Source organism: Coturnix japonica, chromosome 14 (assembly GCF_054131305.1).
Source record: "Coturnix japonica strain WE chromosome 14, WE-NBRP24, whole genome shotgun sequence".
Classification (NCBI taxonomy): Eukaryota; Metazoa; Chordata; class Aves; order Galliformes; family Phasianidae; genus Coturnix; species Coturnix japonica.
Genome location: NC_140676.1, coordinates 13,856,766 through 13,884,447, shown reverse-complemented (window position 1 = coordinate 13,884,447; position 27,682 = coordinate 13,856,766). Strand labels below are relative to the sequence as shown.

Below are 27,682 nucleotides of genomic sequence, written 5' to 3'. Positions count from 1 at the left end.
AGCTTAAGAAAGTTAACTCACCAAACTACACCTCTTGCCTTTGAACGTGGAGACAGTATCAGGCCCTGCTGCCTCCAGATAGACATGTGAGATGGCTAATATGCCTATGCTTTTAACATCTTCTGCAGAAAGAGGCCTAGAGCCAACACGTTTTGTGGTTTTTCTTTTAATACTTCAGGCTGTGGATACTGGTTCTTATTGAAGAGATTTTTCACAGGAGGAGCAAAGTTGGAAATACATGTAGGATATTTGAATCCTGTAAAGCTTTGCAGTACATTTACTAGTAAAAACATACAGGGAGTTGTTCTATTTCTTTTTAATCATTTCAAGCACAAGCACCCCTTCTGGAAATTTCAGCAGTAGTCACAAAGGATTTCACGGACACAGAGGCCAGTCAATGCTCTGTGACTTCTCCTCATCAGAGCTGGGGGTATACTGACAGGAGGATATCAGGAAGCTTCTGCTGTTACAGTCCATGGTGTTCCCATTCTTCAGAGAGAAATGAAAATATGAACTCAACTGTACAAAAGAAAAAAAAAGTGCATCTTACTTAAGAAATGCTGGTCATTTTACTTATTAAGAACTGAATTCAAATACTTGTAATAGGAGGATTAGTCAGCCTTCAGGTAATGTTTTGTCTTTCATTTCCCCAAGTGATCTTGTGACTGAGACTACTGAGATTGTGTGACCTGTGGGCTTCCCTTTGTCATCCTATGCCTGGAGATCAGAGTGAGGCAGGGACAGCAAAGGGATGCTCAGCTGTCGTCTCTTCCATCGGCCAGCCATCTCAGCCCCATGATTAACAGTCCAAATTCATACTTTTATCTTAGGAGAAAACATAGACATATGTCACCTTACTGAAGACTTCCTATAGGTAACCAAAGAAGAGTGAAAGCATCAAAAACACAATAGCTGGGAGCCATCCAAGTTACGGTGGAGCTAATGAAGTAAAAATAGGATCATGTGTAGCTGGTTTATCTATGCATGGTGTATGTTGCAAGAGAGTACAAACAGTCCGCCATTTGGCTGGTGGTGAGCAATTGTGCTGTGCATCACTGTTTTTGTATTCTCTTTGTTTCTTTTTGTATTCTCTTTTTTTTCTTTTTATATTCTCTTCTTTTTCTTTTTCTTTTTCTTTTCTTTTCTTTTTTTTTTTTTTCAATTAAGCTGCCTTCATCATAACACCCAAGTTTTCCTACCAACCCTCCCCCCCCCAGTTCTCTCCCCATCCCACCATAGCAGAGAAGCATGCCAACAGCTGTGTGGTGCACAGCTACCTATTGTGGATTAAGCCACATCATAACTACAAAGAGACTTGCTGTTTTATTTCGGAGACTTTGAAACAGTATGCAAACATCCTTCCTTGGTAGTGGCTGTGAAATAATCATAATTTTTCCTAACTGCTCTGGTTTTAGTGATGCTATGGCACAGAAAATCACACCCCTTTGTAACATGTCAATCTCTTAAACTTGTTTTCAATTACACTTCTTTTTTGTTTCTGTTCTTCTGTTGTTTTTTTTTCAGGGCTGGGACAAGGTGTTCCTGTAGTTGGGCTTATCGTGGAAGGTGGTCCCAATGTTATCTCCATTGTTTTGGAGTGCCTACGAGAAGAACCTCCTCTCCCTGTAGTGATTTGTGATGGTAGTGGACGAGCATCTGATATTCTGTCATTTGCACACAAGTATTCAGAAGAAGGAGGGTAAGACTGTGAGACTTTCACTAAAGCTGTGTCTTGCTCGGTGGGGACAATGATGGATTATGCTTTGTTTTCCTTGAAACAAAGCTCAGGGACAAAATGTTCCTCACAGAAGGATTTGGCAGTCAGATTTTGTTGCCTGTTTGATCTTTTCCCGGGTGTTAATGAATAGTAATTATTACTACTTAGAAGGTATTTGACAGCCTATTGACATAAGCTTGTTCTCTGTGCAGAACACTGTCATACGAGATCCTTCAAACTTTGTTGTATGATACTTGATGCTGAGTTGGGTGCTTTAGAACTGATTCCCAAGAATTACTCCTTTTCTTGAGCCAGAGCAGAGTTTTCATAGTTCATGTATTTGCAGAATATGTACTGCCTGCATCTAATGAATGACATCCATGCTCCAAGAGTGCCAGGCTGAACAAGTGTCAGGCTTTCTTCTTTTGCTGTTTCTTGTGTCTTCGATGTTTCTTCAGAGCAGTGCTGCCGTGACCAGAGCCAAACCTTTCTCTGCAGCGTTCAGCTTCACTGCCCAAATGAGCCTGTAGCAATGGCTTCTAATGCAGCGTTTTGTGGAATCTGAGATTTTTACGGTTGGTTAATCTGCTGTTTTGGTTGGTAGAGAGTGCAGTTCGTTCAAAGAAGATACAAAGCCTATACTTGTAGCATAAAGCTCATCTTGTTTGCAGAGTATAAGATCTCTCCTGATAGATATTCCAAGTGGAAGCAGAGTAGTTTTCTATTTTCTATTACAAATGTTGCTTCTCCCAGTGAAATGTTTTCTCTATACCCATTCTTCATAGTGAATCAGGAAAAATGTGTACTATCTTCATTAAAGTACATCACACCCTCTTCTCACTGAAGAAATAGTCTGTTTCATGGCTGAAATTGGAGCTTATATTGGCTTAAATATTAACCAAATAACTGTTATTCTCAAGCAGTACAGATGTTATGTGCTTGAAATGGGAAAGCAGCTCTGATGCTAAATTTCGGTGTTTACATATAGTACAGCTTTAATCCTAACAACGGAATTTATGATGCAGCATCTTTATGTTGAACAAGCCTCCTTAGATCAGATCAAACTTCCTTTTTTTTTTCTTTCTGATCCATCCCTCTTTATCAGCTCACAGAAACTGAAGGAGCTTATCAGGATCAGTCTCTGAGATCTCTCACTGTGGGACTCTCTTCCCCAATGCACATGTTACACTGTCCGGTTTTCCTTTCCAATAATGATGATGAGATAAATGCGTTCACCTGGTAACAAAGATCTGTAGTGAGAAATTTCTGGCATTCTTTCTGTCAGATTACAAAGAATTTTCTCACAATGAAATTGGAATTTTACTGCACTTGGCAAGCTCAGCTGTCTCACTGATTTGAATGCCAGCTGCTACTTGAAAATACTTGTGTTTTATTAGGAAAACAGTCAGAATTGATGGGCTCTGTTTCAGACTGCTTTGAGAGACCAGATATATCTAATCTTTGCGGGAATGTTTTCAGTCTATTTTTTTCTTAGATCATCTTTGCTTTTTGTGTTTCCCAGCTGTGTATTTTGAGGTTTCTTATTCTCAAGCAACTAAATTCTTTGTTTAAGTGGTAAAAGATAATCAAGGTGACATACTGGTAGTGTGAAATGTTTTAGGGTGTTTGCAACATTTAGAGGCAAGGATACGTGTCCAGTAAGGTGTACTGCTGAAATTCTGAAGGCCGAACTTAACAGAAGTTTATATACGCATTTACAGAAAGAATAAGAGTCGTCTTGTAGTACAGAGATTCCATTCCAGGGCAGAAGGAGAGTTGAAATTCCTTGCCAGTTTTTAAATATTGATGGGCTGTGATGCACAAGAGCCAGACTGGGTAGAAATCTCCTGATTACTGTAATTTTTTATTTTTTTTTTTTGTAAACTTCACAACCTTTCCACACTGAATGCAAAAATGTTGTGTGTTTTTATTTATTTTCAAACAAAACCACTGCACTGGTGCATGAAAAATTATGTTTCTAGCAGCAGACCTTCCTTACATATATACTAATTCCAACCATGTCTTGTTTTATGTCTTCTTTATCATTTAGGATAATAAGTGAATCTCTCAGGGACCAGCTTCTAGTAACCATCCAGAAAACCTTCAATTACAGCAGGAATCAAGCTCATCAGCTGTTTGTCATTCTGATGGAATGCATGAAGAAAAAGGAACTTGTAAGTGTCCTAAAAGTATTTCATGAATACAATTGCTATGAACAGACTTTTGCAAGTACTTTGAAGTGTGACTCTACCAGATTACAATTCAACCTTTTTTTCTTTCTTCTGACCCATAAGTGTACACAATAATGCATTCATAAACCGGGACTCCTAGAAATAGTAAGAGATGTTGTCTTCTGGAAAGCCTCTAAAACTAGCTTCAGATTCTTCTCCTGTGTAAGAAGATAAAGGTCTTTTTCTACAAGACCCCAAGTCTAAGTATGGACTTCCAAAAAGTAAACTTAGACACTCAGATAAATGCATTTTTAAAAAAGCACCAACTGCAGAAAGTAGAGGAAAGATTAGTGAAGAAAGGATTCCTAACAGGAAGAAATGTTAAGGGGGCATCATCACTGTTTTCATCCTCCAGTGCCAATAAAATGGGCTATTCAAGTCTTTAAAAGAAATTGGAACGTGTAGTGTTCTTTGATGATCCCAGTTATGTTTGATCCTGGAAAATTATGTTTCATGCTCCCTTAATACTAAGTGTGTTTTCCTTCCTCATAGCACACATTTTCTGTCTCTGGTCAGCTTAGAGACAAACCATTATCTAATTACTTCCCAATTAATTGTTTAATTGTTCAGTGAAAAACTTTAAATCCTGCTATTTTACCCACAGAAATATTGAGGGAAGAAAAAAAGTATTTTCTGTGCAGTATTTGCTTGTGTCTTAGTTTCAGCTGGTATGGAATAGTTTTCTTTGGAGTGTCTGGTATGACGCTATGTGTTTGGTTCTAGGAGGAAAACAATGTTGATAACACACTAATGTTTATAGTTGCTGCTAAGCAGTGTTGTACAGAGCCAAGGCTATTCTCAGCAAAGGACCCAAGGAGCTGGGAGGGAACAGAATTAGGACAGCTGAATTAAATTGGCCAAAGGGATATGCCATACCATATGGCATCATGCAAAAGGAGCTATGAAGGGGGAACGGGAGTTGATCTTTTTTTCTTCTGCTGCTCAGGGGGGCCAGCTGGACATTAGTCAGGTGGTGGTAAGCAACTGCTTGTGCATCTCTTGTTATGTACATTCATATGTCTCTGAATAGTCACAGCTATTATCCTTTTCCTTGTCTTTATCTTAGTAAATAGTTTTATCTCAACCACAAGTTCTACTTTTTTTTTTTTTTCTGGTATTCTCCCTCATCTCACTGGGAAGGGGGAGGTGAGCAATTGACTGTGTGATGCTCAGCCACCTGCTGGGTTAAACCACAACAGCTTGTTACTTAGCATGACCATACTGCATATGGTATCAGCTGGTGCTAAACTCAGCTCTATGATTCTCACCACAATACAAAGAAACTTCCCAGAATTGGTACCTCAGGCTTTGTGCTGGACCTCAGTTCATATGGGCAGTTCCACAGTGATGAAAGTTCCAACCAGGAATTATTTTTATTTTTTTCTTGAGCAATTGCATGATTGAAATTAGGAGATAACTTCTATCAGATTAGAATTAAACCTGGTGCCCCACTCAAGTAGAGCATACACATCCTCCAGACACCTAGAAAATCATCTCCTCTAGATGAACTCTGATTCTCTGAGATGCCCAGATCTATTGATCAGCACTTATTAATTCCATATAAATAAAAAGGCGACTAGCAAATAATTTGAAATATAAAGGACGTTTAAGTTGTGAAGAAGCTTAATGATATTTGCTATTTTTTATTTCTTTTGCTTTGGACATATAGACATTAAAATTGTTTTGAAAAATTTCAAACATTAAGTCAAATCACTTCTAAAAGTATGATGCCAATGTATTACCTGTAGACATACCATTAGGAGCCTACCGTTTCATGCATAAAGTGCGTACAAATTAGTGTCATTAGGAGATTTTGGCTGAGTCAAGAAATGCATGAAAAAATATCAGGATTTATAGATAAAGCTGTTTCTGACCCCTACCAGGAAGGAGTCTTAAGGTAACTGAAATGAGTTAAGATTGGAGCCTGGGCATCTGTGTGAAGCGCTCCCTGAGTTCCTTGCAGTCTTTCTACCAGTTTCATATTCTCTCTATTCTCCAAAAAGCTGCCCTTTTCCTGAGTTTATGTTTGATGCTTCCAGCTTTTCTATGTAATGTTCATTTCAGCTGCCAAGGAATACTTGCTTATGTATCTATAGGTTTCAAGATATTCAAAGTAATATTTAAATATTCACCAGTTGTTTTTCATGTTTTGTTCAATGTAGTAGCAGTCGGTTCTCCAAGTTGTGCTTTCTTCCTTCCCATGTTCTCTCTGATGTTCTTCTCACCGTTCATTAAATCTGATGCTTTATTTCCTTCAGCACTGGGTGACTCCTGCAAGAAGCAAAGGACCATTTTGAGTTTTGTCTGTTTTTTAATTTCAGTCATATTCTGGTACTACTTAGTTCTTGAGTTCATAGAGGCCAGATTTCAATTTTGCAGCATTTATTTAAATACTTTTGTTAGAACTAAATTCTCTAAGGACTCATCCGTCTGCCAATGCTGCTTGGAACAAAATACAACAAATGCAATTCTGTGTTGCAATCAAATGAATACCCATCTGTGCATATTTTACATACAGAAGTTTGGTTAGCATGCTCATCTTATTTTTATGTCTGTATTATTAAGTCTTTCCTAAAGAAGAATCCAAGGGGGAACCTAATAGTGGCCTTGTGGTGCCTTATGGGAGCCTATAGGAGGGCTTGGGGGGGGACTTTTATAAGGGCAGGTAGTAGCAGGACAAGGGAAATGGTTTTAAACTGGAAGAGGGTAGATTTAGACTAAATATCAGGAAGAAATTCTTTACTGTAGGAGTGGTGAGACACTGGAACAGGTTGCCCAGAGAAGCTGTGGATGTCCCCTTCCTGGAAATGCTGGAGGCCAGGCTGGATGGGGCTGTGAGCAGCCTGGTCTAGTGGGAGATGTCCTTACACATAGCAGTGGGGTTGGAACAAGATAGTATCTTAGGTTTCTTCCAAACCAAACCATTATATGATTCTATGATTCCAGTAATATGAATGTACTATTGATATATTTATGTGTCTATGGTGCCAAGATGAATTCTGCACTATGCTTTCATCAGAAGTCAAGTTGATTGTAAGTGTAACTACAATAAGTTGATTGTAAGTCAGCCTTTCTAGAAGAGCTATTAGAGAAAAGAGCCAACAGCTGCCTTGGCCAAACTGCTTCAAATTTAAAAATGCATATCACAGCAGGCCTGATCTGCTCTGCAAAATTCAAACACTGGCTGCTCAACCTAAACAGGTTCACAAAAGTGTGTTTGATTATAATTTTGTCTGCTTTCTGTAATACAACTTTTCCTTTAAATCTTTTATGTCTTCTTGTTGTGGAAAACATTTATCTTTGTGTAGAAGCAAAAACCATTCAGTATGTTGAAAAAATTGACATTCCCACGACTTAATGGCTGACATCTACTATGCAGAGATGTTTTTGGAAAGTGAAAGATTGTTGTTTTTTTGTCTCTATTCAGAATGAATCTAAGTAATATAGCATATGCTTTTGAATTATTCATCGTTGAGTATGTAGTTCCTTTAATGGCTAAGCTTTGTAGGAATTGCTGTTTTTGAAGGCAGTGAATTTGAATGGACTCAGTTAAGCAAATATGACTACAAATATCTGATTTTTAAGTAAATTGTATCTGTTCAGCTGGTCAGTAAGTGGCAAACCACATCATTCAGAAATATTTGAGTGTTATGATCAATAACATTAAAGCTATCATAGTTATTTCAGGTAGTTGGTGTTTCCTTTTTCCAAGTTGGCATTTCTATTATTAGTGCAAAATATGAGAAAATGATCAGTTTGCCATGACAGTTTTGTCTCTGTGAAAATTCTGGGGTCTCAAAAAGAATTTTAGCAAGATTATCACATCTGACTGTGTGGGGATTATTGAGGGCAACTCTTCTGAAAAAGTTTGTATCAAATTTTTTTGTGAAATTGTAATTTCAAAAAGAAAAAATGAGTGGAACTCGATGTTTTGAAAAATTTCAAGCCTTAGAAAACAATAGACCTTTATCATTCTGCTCTGTTTGTTGGTTGGTTTTTTTCCTATCTGTCTGTTTAGTGTCCGTCTTTCATGTATTGTAATTCTATGTTTTGGTTTAATGCTGTCTTTTAGATCACTGTGTTCCGTATGGGGTCTGAAGGGCAACAGGACATTGAGATGTCTATCTTAACTGCTCTCCTCAAAGGTGGGTTTCGCAAGGAAGGATATATGCTGTGTTTCTTAAAAGATCAAGTCTATTCACTATTCACAGTTCATTCTAAATATTTAACTTTTTTGGCTTATTTGCTTTTATTTGAAGTATCAACTTGAAAATACTTGATTGCAACTTAAATCACCTCAAAGTATAAAATCTGGACAGAAATTTTTGTGTGGCTTTCCTCACCTGAGAGCCTGGAATGGAAATGCTGCCAACAGCTATAATGATATTTCAACACATTTTATTGCAGCCCTTGCACAGGTTAATAAAGAAAGAAGAAATGGCATGAAGATTAGAAGACTGGATTTTTCCAGAGCTCAGATTGTATTCTTCAAGCCGCAGGGCAAGACTTAGGATCAGTTCTCAGATTATTGGAGTGTGTTATATTTGCTGAAGCAACATCTGTTTTCTGTCTGAATATTTATAGTTGATAGCTGGCTCAGTGTGGGAATGCTGGAGTCCCTAATGCTAAATAAGAGATAAAGAGAGGAATTATTGTGCTCATATCTAAAGCATCAGCCAAGGGAGCTGAGAGAAGGAGTCTTTTAGTACACTTTAATGTCTATCTTTAGCTACAGAATATAAAGTCAATCTGGGAGCTCTAAGGGAAATAGAGAGGCAGTCTGGTTAATCCTTTTGAAATTAGGATTGTGAGATCAAAAGGAAGATGCTTTGAACTGGTTTGGTGCTTGCACCTCTTTGTAGTAGAATTATTCTTGTGATAATAAGGTTGCTGGTTTTTAATTCTTGGGAAAGGGAATTGCACACTGTTCAGTTTTGTTTCATCATGCATGAAATACCAAATATTGGTGTGTGTTTCTGTTTAGGTACCAATGCATCTGCTCCAGACCAGCTCAGCTTGGCTTTGGCCTGGAATCGTGTAGACATTGCACGCAGCCAAATCTTTGTTTTTGGACACCACTGGCCAGTAAGACTGTGTTATTTGCTAAAAACTGAAAATGAGTTGTCAAATATGAACTCCCTGGATTTGGTTGTCAGGAGGAATATTGTTGAATTATTGTTTATTATGAGCTGATTCATCCCTATATTCATCTATTTCATTAATTAAAAGTGACCTGTTTGTTTTGGAATTTACTTTGGCTGCCATTTGCAAAAGCTTAACAATACCTTAAATTCTGAAAAAAAAAGAAAAGCAACTTTGCTTTTTATTTCACTGACACATGCTAGTAGTTGCTGAAGTCTCTAACTACCTGTTCAGGAATGCATCAAGGCTGAATTTCATGGAGATGCTTTGAAGTAATTGTGTCTTGCTTCATTAACAGCTTTGAAAATGTCAGTTTGGAGTAAGGGAGCAAAATGTAGATAACCAAAAGAAACCACTGCTGAAAACACCTCTGGCAATGCCATACCAATCAAACTTAGAAGTCTCCCTAGTATTGCACTTAAATTCAGATGTACCTCCTGGCAACTGAATCCAGCTACTGTCTGTCCTATTGCATTCTCTACAACAATCTGTGGATTCGGTGTCAGCTAATTGTGGTACATTGTAATTTCTAATCCATAAAGAATGTTTTTTGGTAAGGAAGATTCAGCCTTCATGTTCTATGAGTTGACAGATGCAGTTTTGTCCAGGCTTACAAATGATTCATGATAGCCAGAAAGAGATTGTTTTTTAAGATGAAGAAAAAGAAAACAAGCCTTGTTAAGCATTAAAAACAAACAAACAAAAACTACAGCAAGCTTGGTTCTCTAGTTTTCTGGGCAGGACACAGACGGTTATAATCTGGTTTTCATTCACATGGAGGTTATGTAACCTAAGTATTAGCTGGAAGTAATTTAAGACTGCAAAACATAGACAAGTAGTGTCAAGATATTTGCACACGTACCTTCCTGTTTGGGGTAGATAGCTTAGAAAGGGGAAGGAGTTAGAAGAGGCTACATGTGCCTGAAGAGCTATAAGCTTAGATATTGACTGCAAAGCCTAAATTAGAGGAGCTCTTTCCTCCTTCTTTCTGCTTATGCAATATGGATGCAATTTGGCATTAGGCAAGATCCTTGTTAACCTCTTATCCTGCTTGTTGCTATTTTTTGACAACTGTAACTTTCCCTGAGAGAAGAGAAGCTGAAGGATGACATCATTGAGTAGCATCTTTTTCCAGACCCCTTGCACTGAGTTTTGAGAGAGAAAATCTGTCTGTCTACTTCACTACTTGACTTTCAGTGTTATTAATTGTATTAGAGATAACAGCTTTTCTTTTTTTTTTTTTCCTTTTTTTCTTTTTAAACAGGTAAAGCAAAAAGTTTCATATACCTAAAGAAATAGTACTTTTAAGTAGATTGCATGTGAGAAGTAGTGACTCAAAAGCAAGTTCAGCAGTATTGTATTCATGAAATAGTTGTGGTATAATTAAGTAGATTCCTAATACTTGTACATTATTAATTTAAGCCTTTAGGAAGCCTCACAGCTAGTGATGGTACAGCCCCTGAGAAGGAAAAGAAATCTCCAGCAGTTCAGACTAAAGCAGCCAGAGGGAAAGGAAAAGGGAAGAAAAAGGGAGGAAAAGTAAAGGAAGAGCCAGAAGAAGAAACAGATCCAAGGAAGCTTGAACTCCTGAACTGGGTGAGGAGAAAGCACTTGCATTAAAACTGTTGAAAAGTTTTTTGTTGGCTTCTTTTTATTGTTGTTTCTGTCTCTGTGCCTATCTACTAGTTTGCAAAGGTGGAATTTACCCTTCTGTGAAACTGTATGGGAGACTGAATTATCCAGACTATTTTTAAGTGTCATGCAAAATGGTGCAAGTGGCATTCTATCATCTATATGAAAGATATAGATATCTGCATCCATATGAAAGGAGATAACTTGTTCTAAGATGTGTTGTTTGTGGATACTTAGAGCATATTTCATAGAGACTTCATGTGTGTTTTAAAAGCATCATGATAGGAATATGAGAAGTGTCTGAAGTTTGAAAATTCCATTTTAAATGATCATTTTTATTCCTCATATAGTTTTAGTAGTTTCCAGTCTTGCCCTTATATTCCATTTGACAAATCCATTTTCTGTGCAGGAGTTAAACTTTCAGAACTCTCAGCCAAAGTGATTAAGCCATCCTTGAAAACAAAGAGAAAAGGAAATGTACATTTTCACTCTACAGAATGGTCATTTGCACATTTCCAGAGGATAGACAGTAGAATTCTGCAGGGGTGCTGCTGTTCAGGTTTTGGACCAGGAATGTTTCTCATCCTAAGTGCACTATATGCAGCTGTACCACAGCAATATAAGCCAGTGCCTACCTGCTGCCTCTTTTTGCCTGCGTTTATCAGAATAAAATGAGGACACTAGTGAACATCTTTGTCCTCCCTTGATAAAAATATTAACTGAAGGCAACTTAAATTTCACCTTTTCTAAGTGCTTTGCCTTCTATTTGCAGTAGGTTAGAGTGTTTTGTTGTCTGAATTCAGGATGTTGTGTCAAGGGGGTTGCTGCTCAAGGCCTTTCTACCCCTCCTTCTGCTTTCTAACTCTATAGACAATATTAAGAGATGATCCTTTAGATTTTCTGGCCAATGTTTTTGAAAGCCAATGGGTGAACTGGTGAAGGAGGAGAAACTGATCTTTCCTGAATGATAAGCCATCGTCTGTGTATTTGGGAACCTGGGAATCTCTAAAGTAATGAAAATATTTATGGTTGTTGGCCAGCCATTTCTTCTCTGCTTGTGTGATCTCATGTTCTCTGTTCTGTGATTCAGGTGAATTCGCTGGAGCAGGCTATGCTGGATGCACTGGTTCTAGATCGAGTGGACTTTGTGAAACTACTCATTGAGAATGGAGTTAACATGCAACATTTCCTCACTATTCCTCGACTGGAAGAACTTTATAATACTGTGAGTGAGTAGAAGTAAAAAATGTCCTGTGATATCTTTTCTACTGTATAGGAATGACCTTTTTCTTCTCTTCCTTCTGACATATGCTTCTGAAATGGTTTGGTTTCTAAAAAGCTTTGAGCCTTAAAGGTGCATAGAAGGTCAATTGAATTAGAGGGAGCCAGTGCTATTGTATGTAGTGTCCTGGTGTTTCCCTACACATACACATTCCTAATGACTCAGCAGGCAGCAACTGTGACTTGAATCAAGGTTCTTGAACTGCCACATAAAGGGCTATAAGCAAAGGACTATGCAACTCTTGATTAATACTGTGTATGTCACTGTAGCCTAGTTCATTGTTTTCAGCCCTGTAGAATATAATGGCACATGGTTGGTTTAAGTTCTTACAGCGTCACTTTTGTTTGTGTGAATTATTGAGGCTCTAATGGACAGTAAATATTTTTTGTTTCAGAGATTGGGTCCTCCAAATACACTGCATTTGCTAGTTAGAGATGTGAAAAAGGTAAGCTTAAAAGCTGCATTACATTTGCATCATTACATTAAAGATATGAGCCAACAGTAAAAGCAAGCATAGCATGAGTGAAATTAGATGGTAGCTATTAAGAACAGGCAAGTCAAATGACTTTTCAAATGAGGTAAATAATGACATTGGTCTAATTTGGGGATGGCTCTATTGCACTGCTGGTAGTTCAGAAGCTCCTAGGAGTGTTGTATTAAGATTTAGATAATGTTTCTTCACAGTAGACTCCAGATGGAGTACTACAGAGGGGGACTGAAAGGAAAGACCTGCTAGGTTTAGTGGAAGCTGTGCTCCCCAGCAGAGAATTTCTTCCCTTTTGTTTGTTGCATTGCATGTTTTTAGTTAGTTTGCTCCCAAGCAATCCTATTTTCACTTGGGAAAAAAATGTCTCAGTGCTACAAATCCTAAATATGTTGTTTGTTTCCACTACATGCTCATTAATTCATTATCTATTGACAGGGTTATATATTTACTCTCTTTGACATTTTGGAGCTTTTATTTCATAAAAATCAACTACAAGGAATAGTACTGAGTTAATGTATAATTCATATTGATATGCTACACAGTTAAACTTATCTCATTTAGTGTTTGTCTTTGTGATTGTCACTAATGCTTTTCTACATTCTGCTTTCTGTCTGTCTCTTCATTGTTTTGTCATGGCTCACTCATTCAGCGGCAGTCTCGGGGATTCAGTTGGGTTAACATGGAGGTGATGTGTTTGCTTAGGATATAGTTCTTTCATAGTAGCAACTGCTCAGTGGTGTTGTAGAATGAGTTACTGTGGTAGGATAGAGCTCAAACAGCAAAACAGTTTTCAGCTCGTGTTTCTAGAAGAGTTCATGCAGCTGCCTAGCTCTAGATTGTGGATATTATAGGCTTTTTTCTTTAATTCTGGGCTACACATAAATCTAAATAATGACCTGAATTGTATTCTTGACTCCATAGGTAATATTGTGACAAAATAGGAATTTTTATAAAATGTGGAGTGTCTGATCTTCACCATGAAATTAAGCACATCATATTTTTATATTGAATTAATAACGATCAATATAAAGTTTGAATTCACCAATATAGCTCTTGCAAACAACCTGGACTTGTATGGACACTGACATAATGTACAAGTAAATTACAGATGAAAAATTGTGCTCAACTATAAATACTTCCAAAATTCAATCTCTCCCCCAAATATTTATTAATCATTCTCATTAATTTTGTATAAATATTCAGAGACTGAGACAAGTGTCTACAAATATTACTGCTGTCTCAATAGAAGTTTCATGTCTGTCGTGTTTTCTTGTTCTAAGTTCTTATTTTTTTCTTTTGTTTATTTGCTTGCTTTTGGTAGGGAAATCTTCCACCAGATTATCATATCAGCCTGATAGATATTGGTCTTGTACTTGAATATCTCATGGGTGGAGCTTATCGCTGCAACTATACTAGAAAAAGTTTTCGGACTCTTTATAATAATTTATTTGGACCAAAGAGGGTAAGAATGAGTTAATTCTGGATGTGGCCATCATGCTGATGGTAAAATTAACTAGTACATGTTCCTTTATCATTGTGTAACACTACATGTGCAATGCTAAAGAAATGCTGTATGATGTAGTAGCAGTAGTAGTAAAGTTACGTAAGGATCCCACAAAACACTTTGGTTAATAGAAGAAGCCAGCAGATGGTAAATACTTTGATCTGGAGGTGAACCACCTCCTGTTTAAGTAGTTTACTATCCAAGTATTTCTAACTGCCATGTCTGATTATTTACTGCTTCCTTCTTTAAGCTGTACCTTGACGTTATAACTTGAACTGTAAACTGTATTGGTCACATCAGGTCTGTTTTCCAAATAATTAAATAAGTTCCTGTAAGGATCTGCTCTGAGTATAAGCCTCATTTTACAAAAACCACTGCAATCTCAGTAAAGCATTTCAGAGCCGTGGGCCAATTATGAGAATATCAAGTATGGACCCTTGTTAAACATTTTATTCTAAGCAATTAGAATAACTCTCTTCATTAACTTATTTAATATTTTTGTTTGAATTTGGAGTTTTTGAAGATCAACTGAAGCTTGCTTACAAAAAGCAATTGCTTCAGATGACTAGAAGGCCACTGAAACCCCAAAGTAGCCAAGATACTGTATGTATGCATATATATAGAATACTACCTAATCGAACATACAATTAAGCCTTTTACAGAATATGTGAATCAGAGGCTTCATAATAGAACAGAGGAAATATTTTGATGGAAAAGATTTGAAGATCTGTTGTATTTCAGCTGAGTGCAGGATGAAAAAAAAAAAAACAAAAAAAAAACCTCATTGCCTTCCAACAAATACAGTTAAGGACAAGATTAATTAGTTATACCATTATTGATACAGTTATTTATAATAGAAAGTTAAATGAGAATGTTTTTCCTTTGCATTTTTTAGTCTTTGAATTTTGCCTTCTATCTAATTAATTTTCTTTTCTATTTTAATATTTAGCCAAAAGCACTTAAACTACTAGGGATGGAGGTAAGTTGGATTTATAGTAAAATACTGCTTTTATCAGTGCATTTTTTGTTACAGTTGTGCTCTTGCTCTTTGCTTCTTCTCTGTTGCTGTGGCTTAAAGTAAATTGCAGCTAGAGAGGATCTGTTTTGTGAGCAGCCTATGAAGTGTTTCTGACTTTTCTTTATTGGTATGGTCCTGAGAGCTGCTTAAAGCTTTGCTTAGTAATCCGTAGGCAGTTTTCAGCTCTATTATGTAATAACACATTACTTGCTGGAATGTACTGTAGATTAAATAATTCAGACGTGAACACTGGTGATATTGAAGAAAGAGTATAGCCCAGCAGTACTGTGTGGGCAAATCCCCTTGAACCATGAAGTAATAATTAATACAAAAATGAGGCTTTATCATAGAGGCAACATTTAAGTGGAGTGAAAAAAAAAAGTAAAAAAAAAGTTGTGTGTTGTGTTGTGGCATGTTAATGGCTGTTTTCCACTTGAAAAAGGTCTTTGCTAGCAGTGGTGGCTCTGTGCTTTGTAAATATGAGATGGAACTGAACCAAAACCCTGCCTCAATTACCTGCGTGCCTGCAGAAATTTAGAATTGGTCGGGATCAAGTCTGAGGCAGAGGCATTTTTTTTCTGAAAAATGTATTAATATACAGCGGGAGGGTATTTACGTAAAGAGCCCAGGGACAGTTCTCCATGAAGTATACTTTTATTAATGCTTTCATAGTATTTGAATACAATATATATACGTACTGCTTGTGTTACCTTTGCTATATACTCTACCTGCAAACAAAAGCCTCTATTTCCCCAAGCAGATAAGCAGCTTTCTTCTCTACAAAGTCCAAGCTGTATTTAAACTCTGTGATCAACTTCCTATTTTCTGAAGGATGAAAGCCAAAAGCTCAGCACCTCAGAAATGCAGCCATTTTTGATCAGTGTTGATCACAAGTAGGTTACTGAGTGCTTCCCTAAAAGCCTGTTTTGATTTTTCCTGTTACTTCCAGTGGGAAATATTGGACGTGGCACAAATTGAAGTGTTCTCTCCATGTGACATGGGTGTAGCTCACTCCCTTCTTCCAAGAAGAAGAAAAGTTGAAATGAAAAATCATTTTTTCTGTTGTTTAAGAGGTCAATAATTTCATGCATCTCCAATTTTTTGGCTCTCACTTCCAGAGATAAAAGCTTTAAAACAGGAAGTTTAGACTCATCAGTACTTTGTCCTTCCCACACAAGGTTTTCTTTTGACTTGATTTTTCCTGGCATGGGGAGGACCCAATTTTTGGCCTTTCATTTGAGATTTTATGTTCTGTTCTTCAAAGATGTTTACACTTTATTCACTTGCATGCAGTTTAGGATCCCCTAAATTTTTTGTAAGAAATCGAGGTCAACACATGCAGTTCTTAGAACTGCTAAAACAGAAATGCTTACTTAAGTGTTGAGCTTTCAAAACCTGAGGAGAAAGGCTGATGCCTGAATTTGGGTTTAAGTTGGATTGTTGTAATCAAATAGCGCTGAGATTATTAGGCTGAGATTTCTTATTTGAACAAAAACTGATTCATAGAATCATAGAATTGTAGAATGGCTTGAGTTAGAAAGGATCTTTAAGATCATCTAGTTCTGTAGGATGGGATTTAGTTCCAGTCCTCTTCTGAGATTGGAATCAAGGCCTACAGTGGTGATAAGCTCTCTCTCTACACCTATATATGCAATGTTCTTCCTACATTATTTGAACCCTAATTTACCCAATCATGGTTTTTCTCCCTTCAGGATCCTGCCTCATTGTCAGTACTTCCCTTCAGTTACTCCCATGTTGGTTCCTGTAGTAATGGCCTATCCTCTCTATTCCTTTAAGAAACAGGATACTTTACCTTCTGTTTGCACAGCATACATAAGAGGAGATTGCTTATTCAAAGGTGAACACTCCCTTTAGTATCTTGTTGTTCTTAAGAATGCTATCTGCCTGCATTTTTCCCTTTGCATGTTAACCACTCTCTCTACCTGTATGTCAGTCTGAATACTGCTTTGAAACCTGTAAGATATGCAGCACTGTTCTTCAAGAATGGATACAGATATATCAAATAAAAGCTTAGAGTAGAACCTTTATAGTGAATTCAGGCTTGGTAAAGCTCCATTTACACTGCAGAAGAGAATTCATTAAATACTAATTTTTTATCACCCAACTGATGCAATTACATGTGCAGTTGAGATCCACTTGCAATGCAGCACAAACTGATGGCTTCAGAACAATAGGGTTCTCCTATACATATCCAGGATAAGTGACTTCTAGTTAAGTGTGTGAAAAGTGGTTCTCTGAGTAAAACATGAACCTGTGTTAATTGTGCTAGCCCAATGCATGCTTTGTCACATGTTCATCATATTTTTATTACTACTGGCATTCATTACAGCAAGCAACAAAAAAAGTGTAACAATTAATATCATAACCTCTCAATATGCACTTAGTTCATGGTGTCATCAATTTAGATAATAAAGGTTGGTATTAAGAATTCTTCCTGTTTTCTTCCCAGGATGATGAACCTCCTACGAAAGGAAAGAAGAAGAAGAAAAAAAAGGAGGAAGAGATTGATATTGATGTGGATGATCCAGAAGTGAGCCGCTTTCAGTATCCATTTCATGAACTGATGTTATGGGCTGTGCTGATGAAAAGGCAAAAGATGGCACTCTTCCTTTGGCAACGAGGGGAGGAAACTATGGCCAAAGCACTTGTTGCTTGTAAGCTGTACAAATCTATGGCACATGAGTCTTCTGAAAGTGAACTGGTGGATGACATCTCTCAGGATCTGGACAACAACTCAAAGTTAGTAGTTATAGAGCATAGTATATGTCTACCTGATACAGGAAATAGTCTGACCTGCTGAGAAGCTTGATTTTTAGTACAGTTGATTTCCAGACTGTAGGTTCAAAGAATGCAGTCTGGAGCTTGTTTATCAACAGTAGACAAACCAAGCTTTTGGCTCAGAGTCTAAAGGTAATGCTAGCAAGAAGACTTGCAGGTTTTTTTTTTTCTGGTAGTACATATTTTCTTCACCTTTTCTCTCTATAAAAATTGCTAGTTTTACTTGACAATGTTATTTTGAGGTTGTACTCATATGAATTAAGGGCCATCCGATGATCTAGTTAAACTGATCTTAAGATGTCATTTGGTGTAAGCTAATTCTCTCTAGACACTGAAAATTTGTTTGGAACTTTTGTAAACTATCCCAAATCAAGCCTGAGATTCTATTGTTCTTGTCCTTGTGTATAGAAAAAACATAACCCCATATGAACAAAGTGAAAATCCCAAGTGTAAGCAAACACACATTCCTAAATCAAACTTCACTAGACTTACCTTGCATGTTACAGAGATTTTGGACAGCTGGCTGTTGAACTGTTGGATCAGTCCTACAAACATGATGAGCAGATTGCCATGAAACTACTGACCTATGAACTGAAAAACTGGAGTAATTCTACCTGCCTGAAGCTGGCTGTGGCAGCTAAACACAGGGATTTCATCGCTCACACGTGCAGTCAGATGCTCTTAACAGATATGTGGATGGGGCGACTACGTATGCGGAAAAACCCAGGCCTTAAGGTATTTCTGTTCTGCATTTGCTGTCAAAGATACACTTTGTTGCACATAACACTATATTATGTAAGGTGTATGCATATAAAAACTGGCTTATTAATTAAAGATGGTTTAAGAACACATCTGTTTTGGTTTTTTCCAAACTCGGGAGATCTAAGGAACATCATACCAGGATAAAGGAAAATGACTTGTCAAAGGCTTATGAAAGGCTTAATATGATTGGAATCTGAAAGCAAAGGTGTAGCTTTCAGTGAATGATGAAATTTGTTCAATAAAAACATGAAGCTCAGATTAAAAATTAGTTGAGTAGAATCATAAATATCTGCTCTGTAGGTACACCCAGTGGGGTTAGTGAGAAAAGAATCTACACTTGGACAGATTCTTCTTAGTGTTGCTTAGTATTGTTACAGAAGACACAGAATTAAGATTCAGTTTTGATAAGAATGAGATGTGTGAAATTGTGTGATTTTTTATTCTTCTGTGATTTGATTCATTTGTACCTTGTACTGATTTTTATATTTCCGGATCAGTGGATCTGCAGAAAAAATTTAGAAAAGAGCAGTATGAGAATGCTGTCACAAAATAAAAATATGAGTGAGCCATTGATATGGAAACAGAGTGGTGTTTGTGTGTGAGAGCTTGTAGGTGAATATACTCTTCTTTGTTACATGATGTCGCTGCTGTTGTCCTTGTAAAGGTCTGTCATGATGGTACTATCGTCTGCTGTTTTGTAACCTGCAGTCCTCTCTTCTTTAACTCCTTTTCTGTACTTACGCCTGTGTTTTTATATCTCTGCATTCTCATATAGTAGAGCTCTCTGGGTGCTATCTGCACAGCTCCTTATACTTTCACAAGTTTTTTAACTATCAAAACTAATTACAGCAGTTGACTAAAATAACTGTAAAGTCCAGTAAGAAACCTGAAACGCTTTGTCAACTGCTACTGTATCATTCCATGGAATTTCTCTGGTCAACTCTAATTCTGCAGCACAATTGCTTACATGCAATGTATTCGTGATAATAGAATGTCTTTCAATTGACAGATTGTTGGTTACGCTTCTTAACTGCTACACATTATTTTTGTAGGTTTGGAGATAGCAGAGTATCTTGAATGCTATACAAAAGAAAAAAAAATGATTATCAGATTTGCTTTTTTTTATGAAACCTGATAGTTTAAGTAAATACTGCAGTCTAACTTGAATTTTTTCTCGTTGTACAGGTTATAATGGGGATTCTTTTTCCTCCAACCATCCTTTTCCTAGAATTTCGCAGTTATGATGATTATTCTTACCAGACATCAAGAGACAATGAAGAAGGCAAAGAAAAGGAGGAAGAAAATGCGGTCAGTACTGGAGTTTATCAGGAAGTTGTAACAGTTCAAGAGTGCTAAGTTTTCTAACTTTTCTGTGCTGTAAGTCACACTGGATAAAATCTCAACAGGTTCAGTGAAGAGTTGGACTCCCAGGGCATGCAAATTATCTGTATATTTGCATAGATTTACTATAGTGAATAGTTCTTGGATTTTTAAAAAGTTAACAGGAGGTGTGTTGCTCAGAGGAAGCATTTTGTAGTTAATGGTTGGGATTATAAATGGGAAAAGCTACTGTTTTTGATGTTGTATGTTGGTGTAAATTGACAACTGTGGTCTTCTAGGATGCAAACGTGGATACAGGTTCCCGGAAAGGGGATGAAGAGAATGGAAATAAAAAACAAAACAGCCTTCCAATTGGAACAAAGATCTATGAATTCTATAATGCTCCTATTGTCAAATTTTGGTTCTACACAGTAAGTCATGGTGATTAAACTGATAGTGATCACTTTTCTCATGCCTATGAAAGTTAAGGCTTTAATAGCAGTGTAAAAATAGCAGCCACATAAAGCAAAAATAATAGTGATTTTTGTGGAATCTGATGAGTAAAGCACTCTCTTTATTTAGAGAAAAATGCAGAGTGAAATTGAACAAATAACTGTAGCTTATGCTGTCACTTACTAAAGCTCTTTCACGCTTCAAAGAAAGCTGCATGGTTCAGTCACTCAATATAAGCTAGTCTAGATCCTCTTGCTTTCTAAAGGCTTCTGGATCCAGTTCTGCTTTTAAATATACTTCAGAACCCAGCAAACAATGATGCAGTATCAGTGCTTGCCATTCATTCTGTCAAATGCAATCTTGATGGAAGCACAGATCCCTAAGGCTTAATAAATTCTTTTCTCCTATTTAAGTAATTAAAACCAATTTGAACTACAATCACCTCATTTTCTTTTTAGCATATCAAGAAGTATTTCCATTTCATTAAAAAATAAATTTCTTGCTACTGCTGAATTTTGTGTGTGCCCTACAAGAGGGGATACTGTTTTCATTTTATGCTAAGTTAGAACTTGTGGTATCGTCTGTTGTTATATTATCTAGGTTTTTTGTTTTAGCACACTGAATAATTATCTATCTTTCTGAAGTCAGTGATAATAATTCAAAATATAAATCCCTACTGAATTTCAAATAAAAGTATTAAATATGATTTCATGGAGTAAAGAAATTACACTGTAGTATATTAAAAATGCCCTAGGGAAAAGGGGTCTAATTTAGAATGTTTTGGCATTGTACTGCTTATTTCAACAAATAAGCAGTGAATCATACCCAGCTGCTGAAGGCCTGTGACCTCTACCAGTTTGCATGGCAGCTGTAGCAGCAAGAACATTGCAATAAGTGCACTTTCTTCAGAGAAGAAAAGCTTTTTCCTTTCACAAGTAGGTCTTCAGCACCTGAAGCTGTCATGCATAGCCTATGTGTTTGTATGAATGTCACAAAAGTCTATAAAGGGTTTATTTTTTATAGATATCATACCTGGGTTACTTGATGCTATTTAACTATATCATCTTGGTGCGGATGGAACGGTGGCCATCTGTCCAGGAATGGATTGTCATATCCTACATTGTGACACTGGCTTTGGAGAAAGTAAGAGAGGTAAAGTCTGGTCATACTTACATCACATAGCTCTTGAAAAGAAGTTCTTTCTTAGAGGTAGTAATAGCATGGATTTTTGCAGCAAGTTAAAAAGCCATGGATAAAAGAAGGTCACTATACTATGATTCTATGATTCTCATAATCACAAAGTCTTAAAATGCCTATTATGCAGAGATTTTCATTTATGACCCATTCCTATAACTTGAAACCTTCTTTTACTTGGTGAAAAGGTCAAGCAAAAGTGCCCTGTGGTCACTAATCACTATCCAGGAAAGGCACGGCCACAACTTGTGAAGCAAATCTGAGTGGATGCTAGCTGTTTACTTACTTGAGGAGAATGGCAGTCAGCCAATAGGTCTGACTGATCTGCAGATGCTTTCAGATGAGGGAGACAGCATAAAAACTTCCACTGTATTCACATGCTATTGTGCGGTTTGCACTTGGCCTATACTCTGATTGATAATTCCTGAATTACTAACTGTATTTGGAGATCAAAGTTATCAAACTAGATATCCTTGTTTAAATGTTATTGCTTAAATCCTATGACGACAACAAAAAAAGGCATATCTTAGCCAAAACATAAACAAAGATGTAAAGGAAACGTTGCAACTAGCCACTAAAAATACAGATCATAGAATCACAGCTGTTGGAAGGGACCTCAGCAGATTATCTATTCCAAGCCCCCTGCTAAAGCAGGATCCCTACAGTAGGTTTCGCAGGAAATAGTCCAGGTGAGTTTTGAATATCTCCTGAGGGGACTTCACAACCTCTCTGGGCAGATTGTTCCAGTTCTCTGTAACCCTCAAATTAAAGATTTTTTTCTCATGTTCAGTTGAAGTTCTTGTGTTACAGTTTGTGCCCATTGCCCCTTCTTCTCTTTCTGGGCACCACCAAAAAAAGCCTGGCCCAATGCACTTGACTTCTGCCCTTTAGAAATTTATAAGAATTGATAAGATCCTCTCTCAGTCTTCTTTTCTCCAGCATAAACAGTTCCAGATATCTCAGCCTTTCTTCATAAGGGAGTTCCTCCCGACTCCTCATCATCTTTGTAGCTCTCTGCAGGACTCTCTCCAGCTTAAGCTCAGACTCTCTGCTGCTTAAGGCAAATTATGCTGCAAATAGGGGTAGTCCCTGCTGAATGTGACAAGACAGATCTTTTTCATGACTTCAGAAATGTAATTTCACGTTTTTCTTAATTATGTCTCTGTTAATTTTTATTTCAGATTCTCATGTCAGAGCCTGGAAAGCTGAGTCAGAAAGTAAAAGTTTGGCTCCAGGAATACTGGAATATTACTGACCTGGTGGCTATTTCAGTATTTATGATAGGAGCAATTCTTCGCCTACAGAACCAGCCTTACATGGGTTATGGAAGAGTAATTTACTGCGTGGATATAATTTTCTGGTACATTAGAGTACTAGATATCTTCGGTGTGAACAAGTACCTGGGACCTTACGTCATGATGATTGGAAAGATGGTTAGTAAATTATATATTTCAGAACTTCATGAGAAACAAAGGTTGATTATTGTTTTAAATAATAGTTTTAAAGGAGTTTTTCCTATCTGTCTAAGGCTCTGAGTAAAGGCTGTTAAAGAATTGCCATATGAATCTTGTGCATGCATGAGATGAAATACTCTTTCAAAATACAAAGAAGATATTCAAGAAAGAGATACTTTTTTGAATTCATTTATTTTTTAAACTAATTTGTAAGCTTTTTCACTTTGCTGACTTTCTCCCTCTTATAATCATAGTGGTAAGATAATATCAACAGAACCACCAGTTGTGGACTGGAACTGATACAGCAATGATTACCATCTCCTTATCACCACAGAAAAACTCTGCTGAAAGAAGAGCAAAGTGCACTTGATATAGATACAGATTAGGGATAACAAGTTTATATTTTTGTATTTGCCATGTTTAGTCTTTTATAAAACTATAAATCCATTATTTATTTAAATGACTTATTCCTCCCTTTTTATGTATGTTTAATTCATGAGCAGTAGTTAAATTTGAAGAACGACATCAGGATAATTGTCCAGGAAAATGTGTGATACTTGTTCACTTTGCTGCACTTTGGCAAAAAGATATGTTGATGTCACTGTACTAACTGTTAATGATGAAAACATTTGTATGGTCTCTTTGTGCAGATGATTGACATGCTCTACTTTGTGGTCATCATGCTTGTGGTTCTGATGAGTTTTGGAGTAGCACGCCAAGCAATCCTGCACCCAGATGAGGAGCCTTCTTGGAGACTAGCTCGCAACATCTTCTATATGCCCTACTGGATGATCTATGGAGAGGTGTTCGCAGACCAGATAGACCGTAAGAGTAGAATTCATAGTAAGAGTCTGTTTCCTGTTTATGAGGCAGATGATCAGATCCAAATTAATGTTTGCTTTTAATTTGGAATTAGAGTGTATTTGTCCATTTGAGGGTTTTCTTATGGCAGACTCCAGTTTCTAATGACTTTTTTGTTCCCCACCTGCATTTCCTGCCTCTAACCAAAAAATCCCAGTTCAGTTAACACTGAGTGTGATATAGTCTAGAATATTTGACAGTCTGAGAGGGTAACAATATTAAATGTTCTGTTTACTTGCAGAGATAAGCAGAGATCATTCTTAAACTTTCTCTTGAAATAATATTTTACTAAGAAACAGTTCCAACTAAAGAATTAAAAAATAAATACCTCACACAGGAGCCAAAATAGACACAATAAACAGGCAACATGCTTCTCATCTCCAGCTGGTAGCACAAGCAATGAGACTCTGCATTTATGTTAGCGTGGATACACGTATCTGCTTTTCCAGAAATGCTTCAGGTTCACAAATCAAGCACGTTCTCATTTTCTACATCTGTGGAAGAGAAAAATTAAAAGTTAAAAATAAATAAATAAAAATCAGCTTGATTAACTTCAGCTTTGGAAGAAGCATTTTATGTACAAAAACTGCGGATGAATACTGTCACTGTCACGTTACTGGTAGTTTTGTGTTAGCATTTGAAATTTGTACAGTCAGACATGCAGCTGGCCTTCTTTAGTGCATTAAGCACTTTGCACCTTATCTGAAACAATACAAGAAGTCCATGATCAACAAGTTAGTGTTATTCAACAGCAACGTGTTCTTAAGCATTAGAGAAGCTGAGCTGAGTGTCTTTCTATACTGTGATTCTTTTACAATCCCCAGTTAGGGGCTGGGGAGCAAGTATCTATACTGCTATCAAAATGAGCTTTAGTGATATTGTACTGTAATGACATCAGGATCATGACTATTAATGGAAACTTAGCTATTCAGCAGAAACAGCTAGTGGACTGAAAGCTAAGATGGTCCTTAATAATAATAATAAGTGAGAAATGTTTCCTTAATAGCTGAAACAATGATTTCATGTGGTAACTTTGAGCTGTTTTGTGTTTGTGGTGACTATCAATTTTGTTTAGTTGCCTGAAATATTTTCTATATTTAAACGATCATCTGCCATCAGCATTTTGTGGTTTATTTTGATGTCATGAATTTGCTGCCATGTGTAACATTCGGGGAACACAAAATGAAAAGGAAATTGCAGAATACCATGCAGTTTTAACAAAGATGTTCTTTCTAACTATATGTCTCTACTGTCTTGATACTTGAGTTGTTTATACTTTCTTGGCAGCAAAACTGTATTTTCAATCATCTTCTTTGTTGTTTTCTTTTTGCTGGTTTTTTCCCCTATATTATTCTATTGTTTTCTTTCTCTCCTTGCTTCCTTTTTCATTTTGTTCCATTGGAATGCAATTCAGTCTATGCCATGGAAATCAATCGTAAGTCTATCCAGGGAGCTGATTATCACATTTAGCTAAATATGTTCATTAATCGTTTTTCTTCACTAGATGCTAGATATTCACTAGACATTTGAATTATGTGGTTCATCTAATATTCACATGTGAGTTGTTTTTCTACCAAAATAGTTCTATCTGAAAAGAAAGGGAAAACTTGTAATATATGTTGCGCATCAGAAGTTTTAGTCAAGCTTATGTGATTGCTATGATTTGTTTTAAATTAGCATACATGACTGTCATGTTATAAATAATTCCCTTCAATTATCTAGATATTGTATTGGTTGGTTTTTTAGCATTACTTTCATTGGCCCACATGAGTAATACTATGATCCATTTGACTTCCCTTTTGTATTTTCCTTAAGATAAAATTATGATTGTGAAAAATACAGAAATTTGGCATAAAAAGATCAGAAATTGAGGTTTTCTACTCAAGAACAAGTTAATAACTGCATACAACTTCATAACTTTTTTCAATGAAAAAAAAAAAAGAGGTTTACTGACTTCTTTTTTTTTGTTGTTTTTTTAAATCATGAACAATTTCTGTCTGTGTAGCTGTGTTTGGTGTTTGGGGAAGATTTGCAGCTCTGATCTGCCAGGAAGCAACAAGAGCAGGGTTGGCACTAAGGATTAGAGAGAGCAGGGACCTAAGGTGAGCAATGCCCTCCCCAGAGCGACCCAGTCTCTCAGAGATGGTTGCTGCTAATTGCTAACAAGACAAGGCAAGTAATAATCCAGGGTCTACCTAGGGAGCTCAGGTTGCAGCAAGAGAAGACAAGGCTGAAACAAAAGAAGGGTTTGTCCAGGACACAAGTATAGGTCCACCATCCATGAGAGAAATCTGATGCCTGCACACCTGCTGTAGCTTGGGCATACATAGGGCTTGTAGGTGTAGACCTCAGGAGAAGCTGTTTAGGGTAGTTAGGGCCCACTTAAACACTCAGAGCTCTGATGAAGGTATTATACATGCTCAACAATCTTGGATCACTAAATAAATCCAGTTATGTATTTGGAAAGTCAAGACAAGTTTAGTCAGAGGTGTTTTTAAAATGCTGTTATGAAAGTATACACGTGCACATTAAGATGTTGTCCTATACTGTTATGGTGGGAAAAAAAAGAAGCAGCTATATGAATTTGAGGAGAAAGCTACATTATGCATTAAACCTCAAGCCATGTAACCAGTCACTATTGTGTGAAATTATTTTGCATGCTGTAGTTAGAAGCAGAATTTGGACTAGAAATTATACATACTTGCCACTGAAAATAAACTGAGAAAATTTATTTGGTTTGGTAGATTTTACCCGAGTGTCATCATTAAGTGAGTCTGTTCTCAAGTGTCAGGAAATTTAAATACCTTTTCTGTCCTTTCTTCAGCTCCTTGTGGGGACAATCTTTACGATGAGGATGGTAAACGTCTCCCTCCATGCATACCAGGGGCCTGGCTCACTCCTGCTATTATGGCTTGTTACCTCTTGGTAGCAAATATTCTGCTGGTAAACCTGCTGATTGCAGTCTTCAAGTATGTAAATGATCGTGCATTCATTTCTTATTGTCAAGATAAAGGTTCAATGAGAGTCCATCAGCTGATTTTGCAAGGGTTTGCATTCGCACTCAAAATTTCTCTGTGAACATGACTAGTAAATATTTGGAATGGTTTATACACTGGGGAAAGAGTGGAAGAAAATTTGGTACAGATTTGCAGTGATTTAGACAAGAGAATGACTATCTACAGTTAGAGTCTAATAGATACTGACAGGTTTCAAGATTGTTCTGTAAAGATGAAAATTGAATCCACTAAAACCCATGTAAGTGATAGAACTCTTACAGCCACTGACAAACATGATTCTACCATAGATCTGCAGAATGAAAATCTGAACATCAAAAATAAGGGACATTTCCACTGCACCATCTACGCATCATCTGGTTTCCTTTCCTATTTTTCTTCTTACTTTGCTTTTATTTTAGAAAAAAAAAAAAAAAAAAAAAAAAAGAAAAAGAAATGAAAGCCTTGCAGAGTTCCTGTGTCTCCCAGGAAAGGAGTGTATATTACCTTGAGCCTAGAGACAAGATGGGTGCATTTTACCAAAATCTATGGCTGCATTCGTGGCCAGTGCAACCAATGTGCAACTGTGCAAATTCATAACATTATTCCATAAATCCATGCTTAGAATTCTCTGGAGTAAAACTAAATGCATTTATACTGCTTGTGCTTTCTGCCAACAGTTATATGCAATAGTTATGCTTCATGTGTTTCCTATAATGACTTAGGAATTGGAAAATAAAAATAGGTAAAACTAATACATCTCCTTGCTAGTAACATTTTCCCAAAACACCTACTGAGAAAAGCAGGTGATTCCTTTTCAATTGCCATAAATA

The 27,682-nt window shown here is 36.8% G+C and overlaps 1 protein-coding gene and 1 long non-coding RNA gene across 12 annotated transcripts in view; one reads left to right on the top strand and one right to left on the bottom strand.

Annotated features, from left to right (window-relative positions):
* TRPM1 (transient receptor potential cation channel subfamily M member 1) overlaps window positions 1–27,682 on the top strand; it is a 91,264-nt gene that overhangs the window by 53,132 nt on the left and 10,450 nt on the right. For 5 of the 9 annotated variants that reach the window (XR_014934406.1, XM_085515729.1, XM_085515726.1 and 2 more), the window contains 18 exons: window positions 1,525–1,699; window positions 3,768–3,891; window positions 8,021–8,093; window positions 8,933–9,033; window positions 10,513–10,686; window positions 11,813–11,947; window positions 12,399–12,449; window positions 13,813–13,953; window positions 14,945–14,974; window positions 17,484–17,773; window positions 18,319–18,547; window positions 19,760–19,882; window positions 20,194–20,325; window positions 21,371–21,499; window positions 22,723–22,974; window positions 23,646–23,820; window positions 25,271–25,291; window positions 26,681–26,825. Coding sequence is in view for 8 of the 9 variants with exons in the window: in XM_085515729.1 (XP_085371855.1) it covers window positions 1,525–1,699; window positions 3,768–3,891; window positions 8,021–8,093; window positions 8,933–9,033; window positions 10,513–10,686; window positions 11,813–11,947; window positions 12,399–12,449; window positions 13,813–13,953; window positions 14,945–14,974; window positions 17,484–17,773; window positions 18,319–18,547; window positions 19,760–19,882; window positions 20,194–20,325; window positions 21,371–21,499; window positions 22,723–22,974; window positions 23,646–23,820; window positions 25,271–25,291; window positions 26,681–26,825 (2,500 nt within the window). In the remaining variant the exon portion in view is untranslated. Of the gene's footprint in view, window positions 1–1,524; window positions 1,700–3,767; window positions 3,892–8,020; window positions 8,094–8,932; window positions 9,034–10,512; window positions 10,687–11,812; window positions 11,948–12,398; window positions 12,450–13,812; window positions 13,954–14,944; window positions 14,975–16,810; window positions 16,872–17,483; window positions 17,774–18,318; window positions 18,548–19,759; window positions 19,883–20,193; window positions 20,326–21,370; window positions 21,500–22,722; window positions 22,975–23,645; window positions 23,839–25,270; window positions 25,292–26,680; window positions 26,826–27,682 lie in introns of those variants that run through there. The other 4 variants (XM_085515728.1, XM_085515724.1, XM_085515725.1 and 1 more) reach the window with 3 other exon arrangements.
* LOC107318643 (uncharacterized) lies at window positions 151–26,797 on the bottom strand. Of its 3 annotated transcripts, XR_014934408.1 has the most exons (5): window positions 26,661–26,797; window positions 24,185–24,350; window positions 21,380–21,479; window positions 19,042–19,076; window positions 5,603–6,219 (listed from the first exon to the last, which is right to left on the bottom strand). It is a non-coding gene; the product is annotated as an uncharacterized LOC107318643 (long non-coding RNA). The 3 variants fall into 3 exon arrangements; XR_001557422.3 differs by lacking the exons at window positions 19,042–19,076; window positions 21,380–21,479; window positions 26,661–26,797 and adding an exon at window positions 151–519 and having other exon boundaries at window positions 6,081–6,219; XR_014934409.1 differs by lacking the exons at window positions 19,042–19,076; window positions 21,380–21,479 and having other exon boundaries at window positions 5,584–6,219.